Source organism: Lethenteron reissneri, chromosome 25 (assembly GCF_015708825.2).
Source record: "Lethenteron reissneri isolate LAM-NWPU_2019-01 chromosome 25, ASM1570882v1, whole genome shotgun sequence".
Taxonomy (NCBI): Eukaryota; Metazoa; Chordata; class Hyperoartia; order Petromyzontiformes; family Petromyzontidae; genus Lethenteron; species Lethenteron reissneri.
Window position 1 is genome coordinate 6955963 of NC_083803.1, and position 17038 is coordinate 6973000.

General features: G+C 43.2%; 2 protein-coding genes across 4 annotated transcripts in view; one reads left to right on the forward strand and one right to left on the reverse strand.

Moving 5' to 3' along the window:
• The window catches only part of LOC133347121 (WD repeat-containing protein 26-like), a 49198-nt gene extending 38220 nt beyond the window's left edge, over nt 1-10978 (forward strand). The window contains exons 6-14 of one of the 2 annotated variants that reach the window (XM_061559104.1): nt 1996-2152; nt 2773-2911; nt 3443-3583; nt 3926-4045; nt 5681-5826; nt 6417-6495; nt 6691-6820; nt 9038-9217; nt 10111-10978. In XM_061559104.1, the coding sequence (XP_061415088.1) occupies nt 1996-2152; nt 2773-2911; nt 3443-3583; nt 3926-4045; nt 5681-5826; nt 6417-6495; nt 6691-6820; nt 9038-9217; nt 10111-10136 (1118 nt within the window). In that variant the 3' untranslated portion in view covers nt 10137-10978. Of the gene's footprint in view, nt 1-1995; nt 2153-2772; nt 2912-3442; nt 3584-3925; nt 4046-5680; nt 5827-6416; nt 6496-6690; nt 6890-9037; nt 9218-10110 lie in introns of those variants that run through there. The other variant, XM_061559105.1, reaches the window with a different exon arrangement.
• CNIH4 (cornichon family AMPA receptor auxiliary protein 4) lies at nt 10972-15022 on the reverse strand. 2 transcript variants are annotated; one of them, XM_061559107.1, is made up of 5 exons: nt 14825-15018; nt 13441-13509; nt 12507-12619; nt 11983-12123; nt 10972-11589 (listed from the first exon to the last, which is right to left on the reverse strand). In XM_061559107.1, exons 1-5 carry the CDS (start codon nt 14894-14896, stop codon nt 11562-11564), a joined length of 423 nt encoding a protein of 140 aa, XP_061415091.1. In that variant the 5' UTR covers nt 14897-15018; the 3' UTR covers nt 10972-11561. The 2 variants fall into 2 exon arrangements, with proteins under 2 accessions (XP_061415091.1, XP_061415090.1); XM_061559106.1 differs by having other exon boundaries at nt 10972-12123; nt 14825-15022.
• Between the last annotated feature and the right edge of the window lie 2016 nt (nt 15023-17038).

The following is a 17038-nucleotide window of genomic DNA, read 5'->3' on the forward strand; positions in this document are numbered from 1 at the left end:
CTCACCTCTACAATCATGCTTTTGAGCGACTCTGAGCTTGGCTCCGCGCCTCTGAGTTGCGGCCACTACGTCTGCAAATTTGCGCGCGTTACAAATTGTACTATTATTATTATTATTTGTCCTATTTGTGTCGCTATTTCCATGAAAATTATTCCTTTTGGTGTTCGGCTGTCGTACGCAATGTGGGACGGCCGTGAAAGAAAATTTTAAGATCTGAATTTCTCCCAGATGCTGTCTTTCACTTTGAGGAAGAGATGAATGCTCAATGATGTCAAATCAAAGCATAGGATGCATTGTGGTTGACACTCACTAAGTGCAAGCATGTGTGTTTGACTCCAGCTCAAGCGTTTTCTCAGGACCATCGCAGCAGTGACCTTGAGGGAATGAAAATGGACATGTTAATTTGTCTGCAGACCACCACTAATGCTTATTAATGACACAAAAGTGTCCTTAAAACGATGTGATTTTGGTAAAATGCACTTAAGATTAGCTCTCATCAACCGTGCAGACATGTCTCCCTGCATGTGCATCATACCCTCGTCATCATACAAAGGTCTTTAGCCATGATTGACTAAGCTATCTATTGCTGCTTGGGATACATGCTAAGTACTGTACAGCAGTTGGTTATAAATGCCAAATGCTAAATATTGACTATCAGAGGCTTATCGTCTGAGGGACAGCGAGAGTCCCCGCACCAGACCTATTACTAGCAAACTTCAGAGTAGTCTCTTACCCTACGATACCCTCAACACAAATGGACCCAAATCTGGCAGGCTCCTCAATTTGGCCCAAGATCATTAACACTGAGGCTTATCCAGTTTAAATTCATGCACGGTACCTACATGACCAACAAGAGACAGGCAACATTCATGGACAGTTTCCCCAGATTGTCCCAGATGTCCTCCGGACACGGTTCAATCGTACTTCCACGCCTTCTGGCTTTGCCCAGACATAGTTACATTTTACCGGGACATGGACTTTTTTTTTTAATAAGATCTGCAGCACCAATCTCTCCCATTCAGTCGAAACTACTCTGTGGGATCTGAAACCTGTCGCTCTGTCGAAACATGAATATGTTTTATTACAAACCTTCAATATCACGGCCAGGAAGGTAATTTTGACCAATTGGAAAGATCATGAACCCCCATCGTGGAAGCAGTGGCATAACACCCTCCTTGCCTACGCAGGCATTGAACACTTAAGCCGCAAGCTTAAAGACAGAGAACGGGAGTTCGAAGCCAGATGGTCCCCATTTTTACGGAGCCTAATATGAGTTCCGCAGGGGTGTCCTTGGGGGTTTGTGCCCCTCTTCCGGGAACTGGCGGGTACAGATTATTGTTCAGAGAGTTCACAAGCTCACATCTAGCACGTACATTATTTTACGTGTGGCTTTTTATTACATGCCTTTCCCTTTTTACCCCCCCCCCCCCCACTTTCCCATCCCACTTCTACCCTTTTATGTTATTTATCTTCCCCCTGACAGTGTCCCCCCCCCCCCCCATATAAACTTTCACTTCTCCGCTAGAGGCTGCCCATCTGGGTGGGGCAGTGAGCTCAAGCCAACCCTCTTCACTAAGCCCTGCCGTGCCGATCTCGGGCTTTTTCTTGTGGAATTTTTGCCTCCCCCCTCCCCCCACCTGTTTGGTGATTGGTGGTCTGTACCGGGGTAGTGTTGAGTTGATTTTTTTTTAAAGATCAAAGCTTGCGGAGTATTGACACATTACTTTCACATTACATTTATTAGAAAGTTTCCACCATTTAAATTAACAAATATTTTTCACGCAATGTTCAATGCGATATCCATTGACATTTCATAGCTTACGTTTTTGTGACTCTTTTTCGTTTAATATGGACTGACATTAACGTACGCATGGGTGAGTGGCTTGCGCACCCAAGTAAAATGGCAATAGCTGTGTACCAAATGCTCGTGATAAACAGTAGTGGCGTCAGCGGTGCTGGTGTGTTGGTTTGCGCTCGTGTGTGTGTGTGGTACAGCATACTTGCCTCCTTCGGTGATGCTGCCACCACGCCGCCTGCACACGCTGCTGCACCAAGCTGTGGAGCTGCAGCAGGACCGCTGCCTATATCACAACACGCGGCTAGATCCCAGCCTCGACTCTGTGTCGCTGCTCATCGATCACATGTGCAGCAAGTACGGATGCACGTCCTGATAGAGCCTGCATAACGCTGCTCAAAGAAAACATTCCACTTATCGCTACCACTAATTATAAACTCTACAATGCATCCTTTTTATGAAATGCAACACATCGTAAGATGTACTCTGTTTTATGTTCAGTTAGGTGTGTGCATGTACTAAATATGAATACGTTAACTTGAAAGCATGAAAGTTATTCCATTTATCTAGGGCACTGAGTGTTAAGACTCCTCAAAACAGGAACCTCCTGAAAAGTTTGGCCCAATTTATTTTTAATGATTGGGAAGAAACTTGAGTACTCAGAGAAAACGCAGCATACAATGGGAAAATGTTGAACGAGAACCAATTTTTCCATATTGGCTCCTCTTCATCGCCTTGCATTCCAGCAGCTTTGGGAGATTCAAAAATATTTGTGATGCATCAAATTGCTTATCGCCAAAATGCTGGATTACAGGCGTGTGTTACCACAGCCGGCTCAACAATGTTCACAAGTCTGACCTTAACTAAAATACTTTCCCAAAAATAAATTGCAAACCGAAGCTGCGCTTGCTATGACATCAGATACTACATACACTCTGCACACAATATGCTCGCTCACCCACATGTGTGCTTTGCAGGAAGCAGTTTCCATGCAACACACGCCAGGTGCTCACGGAGCACTGCAATGAGGTGTGGTACTGTAAGTTTTCCAACGATGGCACCAAGCTGGCCACCGGCTCCAAGGACTCCACTGTTATTATATGGCAGGTGGACCAGGTGAGAAAAATACGAATACACAAATAAAAAAAGCACGCAGACACAACCGTACGTCGGCTGGTCACATTTGTGGGCCTCACATGTGACCGTAGGCATTTTTACATTATGGTCTGTGTTCAAATTTTTTTTTACGGTGGTGTGTGTGGAGTGGTGGCTAATGCACTGCACCATGAACCCCGCAACCCGAGTTTGATCCCCGACCATGGCTAACATCAGTGGTGAGATAGCGGAACCAGTCCTGGCCTGTCGTTAAGGTAAACTAATTCTCCTGCCCTACTAAAGGCATGGGGAGGCCTTGATTTAAGTACTTTGAGAAAATGGCTGTAAATTATTTGTTTTCTAGATTCTAAGTTTTCGTGACTGCAAGGATCCATACTCTTTGGTTCTTTCGGTAAAGTCACGTAGGTATAAATTATTAAATAAATTAAATCACGACGTTTCGATTGCAACACAAGCAATCGTCATAATGATGTATATAGTTATGCCAGTGCTCGTCTCACATGCCCCTTGGTCACGTGTGTGTGCCGGCAGGAGAGCTTCCAGCTGAAGCAGGTGCGTACGCTGGAGGGACATGCCTACGGCGCGTCCTACCTGGCGTGGAGCCCCGACGACGTGCACATCATCGTGTGTGGCCCTGACGACTGCTTCGAGCTCTGGCTTTGGAATGCACAGGTCGGGCTCTACGCTGGGAAAAGATGGCCATGCAGAAGCATCGGGGGCAGCGCTCTCAGTACCTTTTTGTGTTTAGTTTGTTGCCCCCCACCCCCCGCACCTCCGATTTAGCACGGTTGGCGACGGACTGTGCGAAAGAAGTTCTACGTACATATGTGCAGGGTTCAGTTTTGACACTGTTCAATATACATTCTAGTTTCTTATCACATTTCTATTCATACTTGGTTACTAATCTAAAAACGTGAAATGCTTGAAATTCCACTTACGCGGGTGGTCTGTGTAACATTGAGTCTGGGGTACTCCCCATTGCATTGCCCGTGCCTGTGCATGTGTGTCTGGCAGACCGGCGAGCTAAGAGTGAAGATGTCTCAGTCCCATGAAGACAGCTTGACATGCGCTGCCTGGAACCCCGACTGCAAGCGCTTTGTGACAGGAGGGCAGCGGGGACAGTTCTACCAGTGTGTGAGTGTATGCACCTCCAATTAGCACTGTTGGCTACGTACGGTGCAAAAGAAGTTCAACATACGTACATATGCACCATCCAGAGACTGTCCCCTCCCTTTGTATTGATAACCAGGACTTAATCTCCCTTTAAAACATAAGCATTCATACTTTGATTGAATGATCGTTGACATTTGACTGTCTTAATGAGCCACTGTTCAAGAGAGTAATAGTAAGAGCTGCTAAAGCATGCAATTCGTTTTCAGTGTGGGGCTTCATTGCTGTAATTGTTTGTGTTATGTGGACATAAATTAGAGCTACTGATTAATGCATATATCGTTATTCATAAAATAATTCAATCATATTTACTACATTAGTTTATAAATGATGTAGTGCATCCAGTTTACAAATTAAGGGGAATTAGGTTTTCAGAGTTGTGCTGTGATTTCCAACCATGTGTTAAACTTGTTCAAATCTACCGTGACGCCACACTAATAGATGATCACTGGTACTCACAATTTTCAGCTTTTGCAAATAAAATCATCTATTGAGGTGGAATTAAGTGCTTTGAGATCTCAGCTGTTTGTCATAGGGTGACGGCTAAAGCAGTTGACCAGTGATGTGTGATTTGAAGGTTAATTTTCTCCAGTGAGGATTGAGGATTAGAGGGAGAGGATTTCAAAGGGATGAAGAGTGGAGTTTTCACAAGCAAAGCCTCGTGCAGTTCCTTTTATAAATGGTTTTATGCAGTGGCTGATTTTATTAGTAGAAAGTAGTGTTTGACTGTCGGCAATAATTGTCTGTTAGCATGACCAATAATTCTCATGTCAGATGTAAGAACGTATTATCCTGGCATGTATGGCATGCTCCCAAAACTTGCTTTTTTAAATTGCCACGGTTGTCCCACAACTGGTCCAAGAGGAATTACAATTAACTACAAATACCCTTGCTTGACGTGCCTTTAAAAAAATATAAAATCAAGTGCCCTCTCCGTTACACGAACGGGGGAGGCCTTGCGGTTAGAACGTGAAACTCGCCGTCATAATGCTGCCAGCTTAAAGCCCAGTTGGGGGTCGGCTCAGTCCCTCTTACCGGGGATCAATGAGACTTGCATCTGCCATAGACCTGTGGAATTTCCACCACTTGTCCAGGGGTGTATATCAATTTGCACTCCTGCACGCTGTTGAGTGGGAAAACCAGTGGGTTTTTTGTCGTCTCTGTAACCAGTTGAGGGTTGAATAAAACTTACTGTCAGCTAGGATTGGGAAAACCAGAGTTGAAATCAAATTAGGATTCCTGCGTGAAGTGCACAGATGTGAATAGAAAACATTGTTGTATACCAAGTACTTTTCAAAATCTCAGTCTTTTTAAATCACCAAAATATGAAATGCTTTATCCAACTGTAAGGCCACTGCTTAAAACATGAGCTGATCATATAATTGTATATATTTACTTTGTTTTTGTAAAATACAATGTATGTTAATGATGAAGGTGATAAAGCATTCTGAGCATGTTTCTACACCACTGGCAAACGCAGTTCCTGAAATTTTTATTAGAACATGCATAATGCATATCCGCGTGTCAGTGACGTTTCCGTTCCTTTCCCTTGAACGGAGGAGACTAACGAGTCGGCTGCTTTGTTGTGGCACACGGCAGGACCTGGATGGCAATGTGCTGGACTCGTGGGAGGGCGTCCGCGTACAGTGCCTCTGGTGTCTGGGTGACGGCAAGACCATCCTGGCGTCGGACACCCACCAGCGGATACGCGCGTACAACTTTGAGGAGCTCACCGACCGAAATATGTGGGCGCAGCACGGCCACTTACCTTCCGCTGCCTGTTACTGATCTGTGAACTTGTACATACTGGAGTTGGACATCTAATGCATCTATCTAGTGCTTCTTCTTCTTGGTTCTTTCGGTAAAGTCACGCAGAATGGATATAATAAAATAAAACATTAATTAATTCTCACGACGTTTTGGCCACAATGCAAGCAGCCGTTGTCAGGTGAAGACCAGGTCTGTCGGGGAGACAGCGTCTGAATGTCTCCCCGACAGACCTGGTCTTCACCTGAGGACTGCTGCTTGCGTTGTGGCCGAAACGTCGTGAGAATTAATTTATTATGTTTTATTTTATTATTTCCATTCTACGTGACTTTACCGAAAGAACCAAGAAGATGAATCCCTGGAGTCACGAAAGCTTTAAATCGAAATTTATCTAGTGCTTGTTCAGGAATTTTGTACGGTTGCTTTTGTGCTGATGTTCACATTGTAAAAACGGTCAAGATATTCTTTAATTGTATATTCACGTCAATATGCACGAGACTGGACAACTGGGAAAGTTTATACTGTTAACAAGTGTCAGTCATACAGGTGTGCTGCTCATGTTTTTCAGTGTACAAGAAGACCACCCAATAATGTCTTTCACGGTGTCAAAGAATGGGAGACTTGCACTGCTAAATGTAGCAACTCAGGTAAGTACTGCAAAATGTCAGCATGTGAAGCGGTACTTGGCAGCGCTATGTAACTGTTGATTAAGAATTTTCTTTGTTCGCTCATTCTTAAACTCCATTGCGTTGTGACCAGTATATTTAGACACGAAGTGCGAGCTTGCAGGCATATGAAGGCAGAGGGGGTCGGTCGTGCACCCCCACCGCGTGCGTGTGCAGGGAGTGCACCTTTGGGACCTGCAGGACCGCGTGTTGGTCAGGAAATACCAGGGAGTGACGCAGGGCTTCTATACCATCCACTCGTGCCTGGGCGGCCACAACGAAGACTTCCTGGCCAGCGGCAGTGAGGGTGAGGGCCGCCGCACATCTCGCGTGGCACGCACATCAGCGTGGCATGCACACAGGAGACACCAGTAAGGTCAGTACAATATGTCGAGCTGTTACTAACCCGCAAAAAGAAGAGCATTTCATTTTGCGGATTAGAAACAGTTTTACATATTAGTTAGTTCATAATTGGTTTTTGTGAGCACCAACTGGACAAATTGTTGGCACCATGCAGTGATCTGGATTACTGTGCACAATGAGGAAATACGTGTTTTTATAGTGAATTAATAAATTGCAAGGTCATTTTTTTATGTTTTCGTGCATTTTTGTGTCGGGCCTGATTGGTGACTAGTCCAGTAAGCAGCTTTACGAATCCCAAGCTAATGGAATAAATTACATAAACCACACTCGCGTCTCTTGTAAATTCTCACAGTATGTATTTATGTTATTTGCGTGCTATTTTAATGCTAGACAAAATTTGAATTGAGCTGTTATACCTTAAGTTTAAAGAAAATAAATATGGTTACAGAAATAGCTCAGGTGAGGCAGGACTGCACTTACAGAGAAATGAGAAAAATATTTTTTCACAATAGATGCACCATCAGTCAAAACTGTTAATTATTCCTACAACTTTTCAATAACATGGTTTGCTTTTGTCATCTCAGTCAACCATGTACAGCGCTGCAAACATTACAATGGAACCATTCTGCTTGTTTGTCATGCATTTCATTTCTATCTCCTGTAGTGGGTGCGATGGGATTGGTCATCAGCCTTCCATGATAATTGTTAGCTCCCCCATTAAATGGTGTTGCACGTCAGTTATTGATGCAAACCTGTGCAGCAACACAAATATGTTTGAACTGTATTGGTGCAATTCATACCATATTGTGAAATGATTTATCTCAGGGTCATTACTCAGACGTTGCCACCATTTAAGTTGTGCTGTTCTACCTTCCCAATTCCTATGATCATGATCCCAGACTATTTTAGTGTTCCCAAGAGTTATGGGGAGAATATTAGCCTGTAGGTGAAAGGGTTACAAGTTGATATGCAATCAATCACTGCCCAGTGGTGTCTCAAATGAAGCCGGTCTGTGCACACCACACGCTGCTCCGCACAGTATCTAGCTGCAATAAATCATGCGTCATGCAAGCAGAGAAAACGAGTAATAGCCGCCCGCACGTACCCCCTCCCATCTTCATCCAGCACGTGGAGAGAACAGGTCTGTAACTAGGACATTTACATTCGGTTTAAAAGTGTTTTGGGATGGATCTTCAATGTTTTAACGTGTCTAAATTACACCAAATAGTTGTTATCATGTTTACGAAATTCTCCTATAACCTTTCGTTAGCCTTGAGCACACCAGGTGACCGGCAGGCTACAGCACATTCGAGACAGCCTCAACCCCCCCCCCCCCCCCCCCCACGTTGTGTGCCAGTCATCACCTCGTGACAGTTCTACTCTGCGTTCTCATTGTTTGCCAATCCAGAAACATCTCAAATACAAGGTTGGATCCATCACTCACCAGGCTCTGACAGGACAGTTGCCTATCTAGTCTGTTTGAACTGTTCATAGTTCCCAACCCGTTTGCAATCAGTTAACAAATCCTTGCCGGTTATTCTGCCAAACAGAACCGTAATGGCCGGCAGAGCATTTCGAGTCTCGCCTCTCCATTGGTCTAGAACATTATGCAAGATGACCTTCGGTCCATCGCATGTCACAAACCGTTCAAAATACATTTTCAAACATTGGACCATAAGTGACCTGCGCCTGTACGCTCGGCCCTGTGACATTCCCTAACTATGGCGCTGGACAAAGAAATGTCCAATAAAGGATGGGCTTGATTCGGATGCATTTGTGTAATTTTGAATGACACTGTGACTGTGCATGGGTATCTATGTCATTGCTTCTAAACCAGCTGACTACAGATTACAAGGACATACATTGCATACACCACAACCTTTGGATATTAGCTTCTATGATAAATCGTTATCCATGTGAAGCTTTGTTCTTCAATGCACTTCACAAATCTTAACGAACAAAAAGCTTGTTGAAATTGCTTGGTTTAGCGTCCAGTATCCTATGCAGATTCCCATTCTAAGATACAATGATTTGGTTGTCGATGGTTTATTGCGTTTAATGTTTCCGATGTTTATGCGTAAAAATTTCTTTGGCATATCTGGGCAAAACGTTTCACATTTAATTTTCATATATACCTGCCTGCATTTGTGCGCGTTAACAGACCACAAGGTGTACGTTTGGCATCGCAAGCGGGAGATGCCGATTGCGGTGCTGACGGGGCACACCCGCACAGTGAACTGTGTGAGCTGGAACCCGGCAGTGCCTGGCATGCTGGCCAGCGCCTCCGACGACGGCACAGTGCGCATCTGGGGGCCAGCGCTCGACGCCGACGACATCGAAGGTTTGTCGTTCGACGTCGAGTTGTTTGTGGGAAGGCGCCAGGGCAGGTTAAAGGGTGGAACCGCAATGATGGTCCTTTGTGAGGATCTGCTCACCAAGGTTATATCTACGGTAGATATTTTGTTGGCTGTTTTGGTATCTGTTCTCCATTTTACAAAACCTGAAAAATTCGTGCATGCTGGTGATGTGATACGTTTTGTTCACTATTACATCTTTTTTCCATTTTACAATGGAGCCGGGCCCAAGGCGATGCCCAGCCACCTTGACTCTGCTCTGGAGTCGCCATGTTGATTTTCAACTGCAGAAGCAGAGCCGTTGACATTACTTGCAATGAACAAGTGGAGACACATGTGCATGATGCGGTGACGGTGTCCTGCAATCATTCGCTCTGGGTCTGCTTGGCCTCAAGCCAAATTCACGTGTGTTGAAGCCAACGTTTTTTGGCATGGTTCCGGCACGGCATAAAAAATCCAGTGGAAAGAGCACCAACATCTTGTGATGGGCCCTGCGCTGCTTTGACTGATGTGGTGGTGAATAAGTGGTATATAATGAAGCCTTGTTGGTTCAACTTGCCAAATGTATCACTGGATGATAATTGTATTGTTCGGTATCTGTTCTCCCTGCACAAAACATGTTTGACTAATGCAATTGGTGTTGTGCACATCGATAGCTTGGTGCTAAAGTCAGACATGGGTGCGTATGTGGCAACGTTGGTTCCAACAAATATACCATGTAAAAACATGCAATTCTAATCCCATACATGGGTGAATCCTGGTGGCATTGTTTAAACTGACAGTTTATAAAATTAAAAAAGTAATTAGGGCTTTAATTTTTAGACCGTTAGAGCTGGCATGACAAGAGTGATTTATAATAAAGCCTGTGCATTGTTTACAGATGGGCTGTGCAGCATGGAAAGCTGACATGATGTGGGCAAAGAAGCCATGTGACAACATCTGCAGCACCCAGCCGGGTCCCTGACACTGAGGCCAAAGCACTCGGTCTTGCTGTCCACCACCAATATCACAACAGCCACCAAGGAGCACTCAGTTGAAGCAAGTGATGTCTTGTTACGAGTTACATTTCTTCTTGTTGCGTTAAATTAACAGCTTCACATGTGTATATGGCTGGCTGAGCAGCAGTCATTTTGCCCTCATTTTTGAGCATGGTGCGTCTTCCGATACAAAATTCCCTTTGAGACTCGCCAAAGTGCAAGGTCGCAACTTGACGCAAACCGTATAAATATAATGGGAGTTTTTTCGGCTCAAAATGCTGCCATCTTACATAACACAACGTGAACATATTCTGGTCCCCAAAAAGCCCAGTCTGTACATAGCCACGACCTGGAAAGTATTCCAGAGGAAAAAAAAATGCCCGAGTTTATTTCAGCTGGTGGATAATGGAATGAAGTTGGTTAACAGTGTGTAGTAGTTGTTTGTAAGACTGGTAATAACTCATTTTCACTGTCTTAGCCCCTGTTCTCTTCTGTGCTGAGTTCTAAAAAGGACACCAGTCATTTAAACCACAACATGGCTTTGGCACTTTGAGCTTTTGTATACTTTTGCGTTTTTCCCCAGAATTTTTATTGCAGTGTTTTAAACTTTTATGGAGGCTTGTACATTATGCTACAATGCTAAAAATGGGGGGTTAATGGGGGTTCATGTTTGGTATGATTAAAAAAAATCATTTGTGGAACGGTGGTTTAGACTACTTGTTTAAAAGTGTATGCAATGTTTAAAAAGTTTAATAAATCGCCACTAGAACATTTCCAGTTTTAATTTTATAACCACTTGACCAATTGTACAAAATCACAACATTAAATCAACTGCAGTGTCAAACCAAAAGTATTATGGAAATTTTAAAATGTTTAAAATACAGAAGATGGCACTAGGCAGCCTCAAAACATTTTCATTCATTTCATGATTACTGCAACAATACCGCCTATTTTCTGTACAGTATTTGTAAACCACAAACTGAGGAGGAGCAACAGCTTCACCATTCACAACCCAGAAGAGGTGCAGCTTGCAGTGATGTCTTGTAACTCAGAAGCCTCTGCTGCACCTGATTCCCAAGGAATGTTCACACCTCTCCAACTGCAGATGGCAGACTTATTATTGGGTATCTGACGTTCAGATAAATATCCTGAGGTTTTTGAACCACTCTTTGTATTAGTACACTCAATTCTGACCTTGCTGTTGGGTCTTGGGCCACGTGCCTTGGCAGACCAATTGAACATTGCTTGTGGACCAGAAATTGTGGAAACACGGAGTGTTTTGGGGAATAAAGTGGATAGTGTCATTCACCACAAACTAAATTTTTCTTCATCTTGGTCTTGTAATTTTTCCATTTCATTCACTGACCAATGTAAGGATCATGCTGCAAATTAAAGACAAGCCACATTAGAAAGCAATATCTGGAACAGGGCCAATAGAATTTACATTTTATGAAATAATACAAGTAGCCAGAAACAGATCCAAACTGACATGCCTAGGTCAATCTACAGTGAGCCTGTCGGTCTTTACTGTGTATATTAGCCAAATAAACAACTGCTGTTGAAAGGTTTGTCCACAACAGTTATTTGAAAGGCCACTTCTCTACTTGCATGAAAAACAATACATAGGTGAATACAACTCATAACCCATTTCAATATTAAAAGATAAGGATGTGGCACATGCACACATGCTGACACTAATACAAAGCGGACAAAACCTACTATATCCACACGTTAATGTATAAATGTTCACGGTGCTTGCAGAATATGAACTATACCTGTATAAATAGATGAAAAAGCTGACCAGCTGATAACCCAGCTTCACCATAGCCTCCTTCATGCTGGATTTGAGTTGTCCACGGTTGTGGATTTCTGTTGGGTCATACAGACCCATGTTTCCACTTGGAATGTTGAGATACCTGTGCCATCAGAAGAGAAGCAGGGATATACACAGGTATTTTTCTGAACCTGCATTTGCTTCACTATGCAGTATCCATTTCGTCTAAAGATGGTTAAGTATTACAAAACAACTCTACGTATGTACATTAAAGTACCTTTTATGTCAACAATGGGATGAACTGCGCGTTGAATTGCATTCCACTTAAGTCAGTTTGCACATTTTCCATGTGGGGGCGCTAGTCATTTCCGTAATGTACTATGATAATTGCCCAAAAAGTGTTCGTCGTCCAGTCCACACTATGAAGTTGACAAGTTTGGTAATACCGAATCAATGTGCCTCAAAAAGTATCTTTGAGACACTGACTACATTACCATTGCAGTGATGAGGAGCCATTGTGCTAACCTGTAAATGTTCCACATTGCCAAGGGAAGGTTGTAGAGGAAGATGAGCCAGTGCATCGTAACCAGCATTAGCACGGTGATGATTGCATGAGCCAGCAAGTCCGGTAGCACCCACTGCAACATATCAACCATTAAAAAAATCATAGATATCAACGTACAAATGACATTACGCAAAACTATCGTTAAGACTTGTAACATCTTGATTTAAAGATTTCGTGACTGCAGGAATTCATACTCTTGGGTCTTTTGGTCAAGTCACGTAAATTTAAAGAAACAGATAACGACGTTTGCTTGTGATGCAATCGTCGTGATCTATTTTTATTTATGCGACTTGACCAGAAGACCCAAGAGTATAAGACTTGTAACATAAGTTTTATATGTGCAGTGATTTTAGGAATAAGCAGTATGGATAAGCAAAACGGGTTAACATAACTTTAAGTCAAAATATATATAAGCTACCAAATACATTTCTTCTGCACAGAGATCATACATGGTGATGTGACCGAAAAAAATGTAAACGGTGAAGATGTTTTTGCAAGGACTTGTGGCACAAACTCAATATTAACTGAAACACGGTGTGCTGGTCAGTACAGCATAAGCAACTTATGATTCTAGATTTGAAGTTTTCGTGACTGCAATTATCCATACTCTTAGGTTTTTTCGGTAAGAACACGTAGGTGAAAAAATAAGAAAAATTAATAATAAATAATAGGAAAAATAATAGAAATAATATTATATTCTTGTATTTTTACCTACGTGACTTTACCGAAAAAACCTAAGAGTATGATTCCTTGCAGTCACGAAAGCTTCAAATCTAAAACTTATGACCACCTATATCCCATTAGTCTGGCAAACGGAGGAAAATATAAACTTGGCAACTTATTTTGTAGTGTCTTGTTTTCAGATAACTTAAGGGTTACTGCTAGAAAATGTACCTTGTTGAGCCTGGAGCAGCAAGCTGTAGCATTCAGGTAGTCGCATTCTAGGTCGGACAGGGTAATGATCTGCAATTGCTGTGTTAAGTACGCCCACCAGTGCACATTCCCATCGCACATTCCCATCACAGTTCAATCCCGCAGCTTACGGAGGCAGCGGTAACATTTCACCTGTTTCCATTGGTTTTAAAATACGTACACTATTTCAGACTCTAATTTGTATTTCGCAACGTGTTAAGGTAAATAAGCTGAAGACGAACTACCGTACTAAATTGGCTTTAAAACCCATTCAACAGGACCTTTGATTCAGATTTAAATCAATGAAGTATACAACCATATAGTCCCCTATAAATAGCACCGATTAAATGCTGAGTAAATTGTAACACTAAACGGTAACAAAGATAATGAACCTTCACGCAAAAAGTTTCATTCAGCCCAAAGACTCAGAATTCTGCATTCGGATGTTTGGCCAGTTCACAGTTTTACGGGCAATTGGCGAGAGATGCATATCCAGTACCCGGAAAAAATCCACCACACGTACGGACTACCGCTCAAAGATCGATAGGTTCTCCATTGCCATCTGCCCACATGTTCAGCAAGTGAACCTTGGGGTCCCGAATAAACGGAAGTCAAAATCGTAATCTATTTTGGCGACTCCGTCTCCCCGTGCACATCCAACGCCGCGACCCGCCTGGCGCGGATCATTCTGACGAATGCGCGGAAGAAACAAAACTTTCAAATTATCATTTGCGCATCGTGTAGAGCTCGTCGAGAGGAATAGATTGCCGTATGGTTCGCCTTCAACAGACGTAAAATGACGTCGCAACGCAGTTTGTGCGAGAGCCGGGGGCTTATGGGACCTCGGGGTCCCGCCGTAAGGTTCAAGAGTTGGCCTTTTCACGATAGTCGTGTCTAAAGTGTTGCAACCACCGCTGTTTAATAGCCATCAATCTACCTGCCAGTCCACTGGCCGGTTGCTTAAAACACTATAAACCTACACGAATCGGTTTTATCCCCTTTTTGAAAATAAAAATAGGTGTTAAGATGTTCAAACACCAAACAGAAACCTTTTGCAAGGAATCCTGTCCGCATTAACCACACGTACTTGTGAACTTGATACTGGCAAGACAATACACTAAACCACTTGCGAAACATACACAACGTAAAATGCCCAACTATGTGCAACATTTAAACTTAATGCCACCACCGGCCACTCGGCTCGCGGAGAAACAACCCCCAAGCCCCGCTCAGCCATCTCGCCGGGCCGTTCGCGAACGCCCAAGTCGGGAGGGCGCGACCAGGAAACAAGCGGGGGCTCGAGTGCGACCAGGCCGCGTTCGCGTGGTGGTGGTGGTGGGGATGGGGATGGCGGTGGGGAGGATACGAAGTAGACGGTGAGAAAGATGAGGAAGCAGCAGATGACGAGCGCGGCGAGGAACAACGCCCCGTCCCACATCGTCCCGGCGGCTCGGCTCAGCGCAGCGCAGCGCAGCACCCCCACCGCACGACGGCCGCCACGAACAGAAGGCGGCAAAGTTGCAGCAAATGGAAGCTTTCAACGCGAGCGGCACTTCCGCCTTCACGCGGCCACGTGACCCCCCCCCCTCCTCCTCTTCTACGAATCGATTGGTAGCTTAAGGAAGTAATCGATATAATCGATTCGCCTGTGTTGAGTGTGGGAGCAATTAAATGAATGGGATTCATCTTGGTTCTTTCGGTAAAGTCACGTAGAAGGGAAGTAATAAAATAATAAAAATAAAACATAATAAAGTAATTTTCGTGGTTCTTTCGGTAAAGTCACGTAGAAGGGAAGTAATAAAATAATACAAATAAAACATTATAAAATAATTCGCATACCGCCACCGCGGCAACCACTAGAGGCCGCTACAGTCACATAGAGCAGTGGTTCTTAATCTTCACTGCAGCCTGCAATCTCTTTAATCGTAGTAAAAAAAATGTGTAATCTCATACCTGTCAACCCCTTATCAGAGCCCTGCCTTTTTATAGACCAATTCAGACATTATTGGTCACCCCGTGCCCCTTATACATCTCAAAGTGCATTCTACAAAGTCCCATCACAAGAGGGAAACACAAACAAATAAACAAAAAAACATTGTTTTGCCCGCATTGCATACGGCTCTACGCCGTATGGACAAGAATACGGGTTAAACCGTATAGTTTTGACAGGTATGTAATCTTAATAAATACATAGGTTTGATGAAACAAAGTAGGTGAACTTACGTGACCGTGCTTAATTTCTGTTTCGATGATTTACAATTCCAAAGGATTTGGCCATGTCTCGCATCCCCCATAGAGGGCATCTCGCACCCTACAGGGGGGTTCGTGCACCCCAGATTAAGAACCACTGCACTAGAGCGCCAATTAAACGATACATTATGGAATACTGAAAGTTTGGTGGTGAAACGGGACACCCTGAGTCGCTATAACACCAAGGGCCATAGTTTGTTGCACACTATATTCAAACATGGTTCGTTATTTTTTAAAAGTTATTTTAGGATACTGCATCATAAGCATGCGTCCCTAAACCGCTTCAGCACAACCCATGGCAGTAGATGCGGGGACCTGATGCACAAATGAACAATTTTAAACTCTCCAAATTTTAAATTCTCTTTGGTTCTTTCGGTAAAGTCACGTAGGTATAAAATGAAATAAAGTAAATCACGAAAACTTAAAATCTAGATTGAACTCTCCAGGAGTGTGCGACTGTGGTCATCAAGAACAAACTATAAAACATGTAACGACGCAATGCCCCGATCCACAAATATGAAGAAAGCATCGCAGCGATACACTCCGCTGCTCCTGATTCCTGAATGTGAGATTTTAGTTGTTGATCTGCATCGACATCAGCCATACGGAAGAAGATGTTCATTCGTGAATGATTGCAACTATATTAATGTGTCTGCAGTCTGTAAATGAGGGCAATTCTAGAAACTGAGATACCATACGCTGCAACGATTTACTTTTAATTTTTACTTCATCGTTGTCCTAATGTGGTTACATAAAGAATTAAAAGTTAAAAGGCACGCGTATCTAAAATTACTATCAATTACCATGAAACTCATTAGATCTCATGTCTGTTTACCCAAACAAGTTAACATACATTGCAATCGGGCTGAGCAACTGAAATTTATTAGAATTAACGTTAGAACCTCGTGGTGAAATTCAACACATTTAGAAAATATGCGTTTAGAGTGTTTGGCTGCTGTAACTGAGCACATAAGCCACTTCGTTGAGCTATCATTTGTGGCTAGATCGCTTCTGAAAACGAGTTGTACAGCTCAATGGGCATTATCTGGTAAAATGTTTTTTTTTTTAAACATTGTCTAAATTGTGTTAAACATCATCTCTACAACTCTTTGGTTCTTTCGGTAAAGTCACGTAGGTGAAAAAAATAAAATGAAAATAACTAATTTTTTTATTTTCATTTTTATTTTTCACCTACGTGACTTTACCGAAAGAACCAAAGAGTATGGATCATTGCAGTCACGAAAACTTCAAATCCAGAATCATCTCTGCAACTCTATAAAAACACGTGGAGAGTTGGGGGACCGGCCCCGCCCTCGCCCCGCCCCCTCCC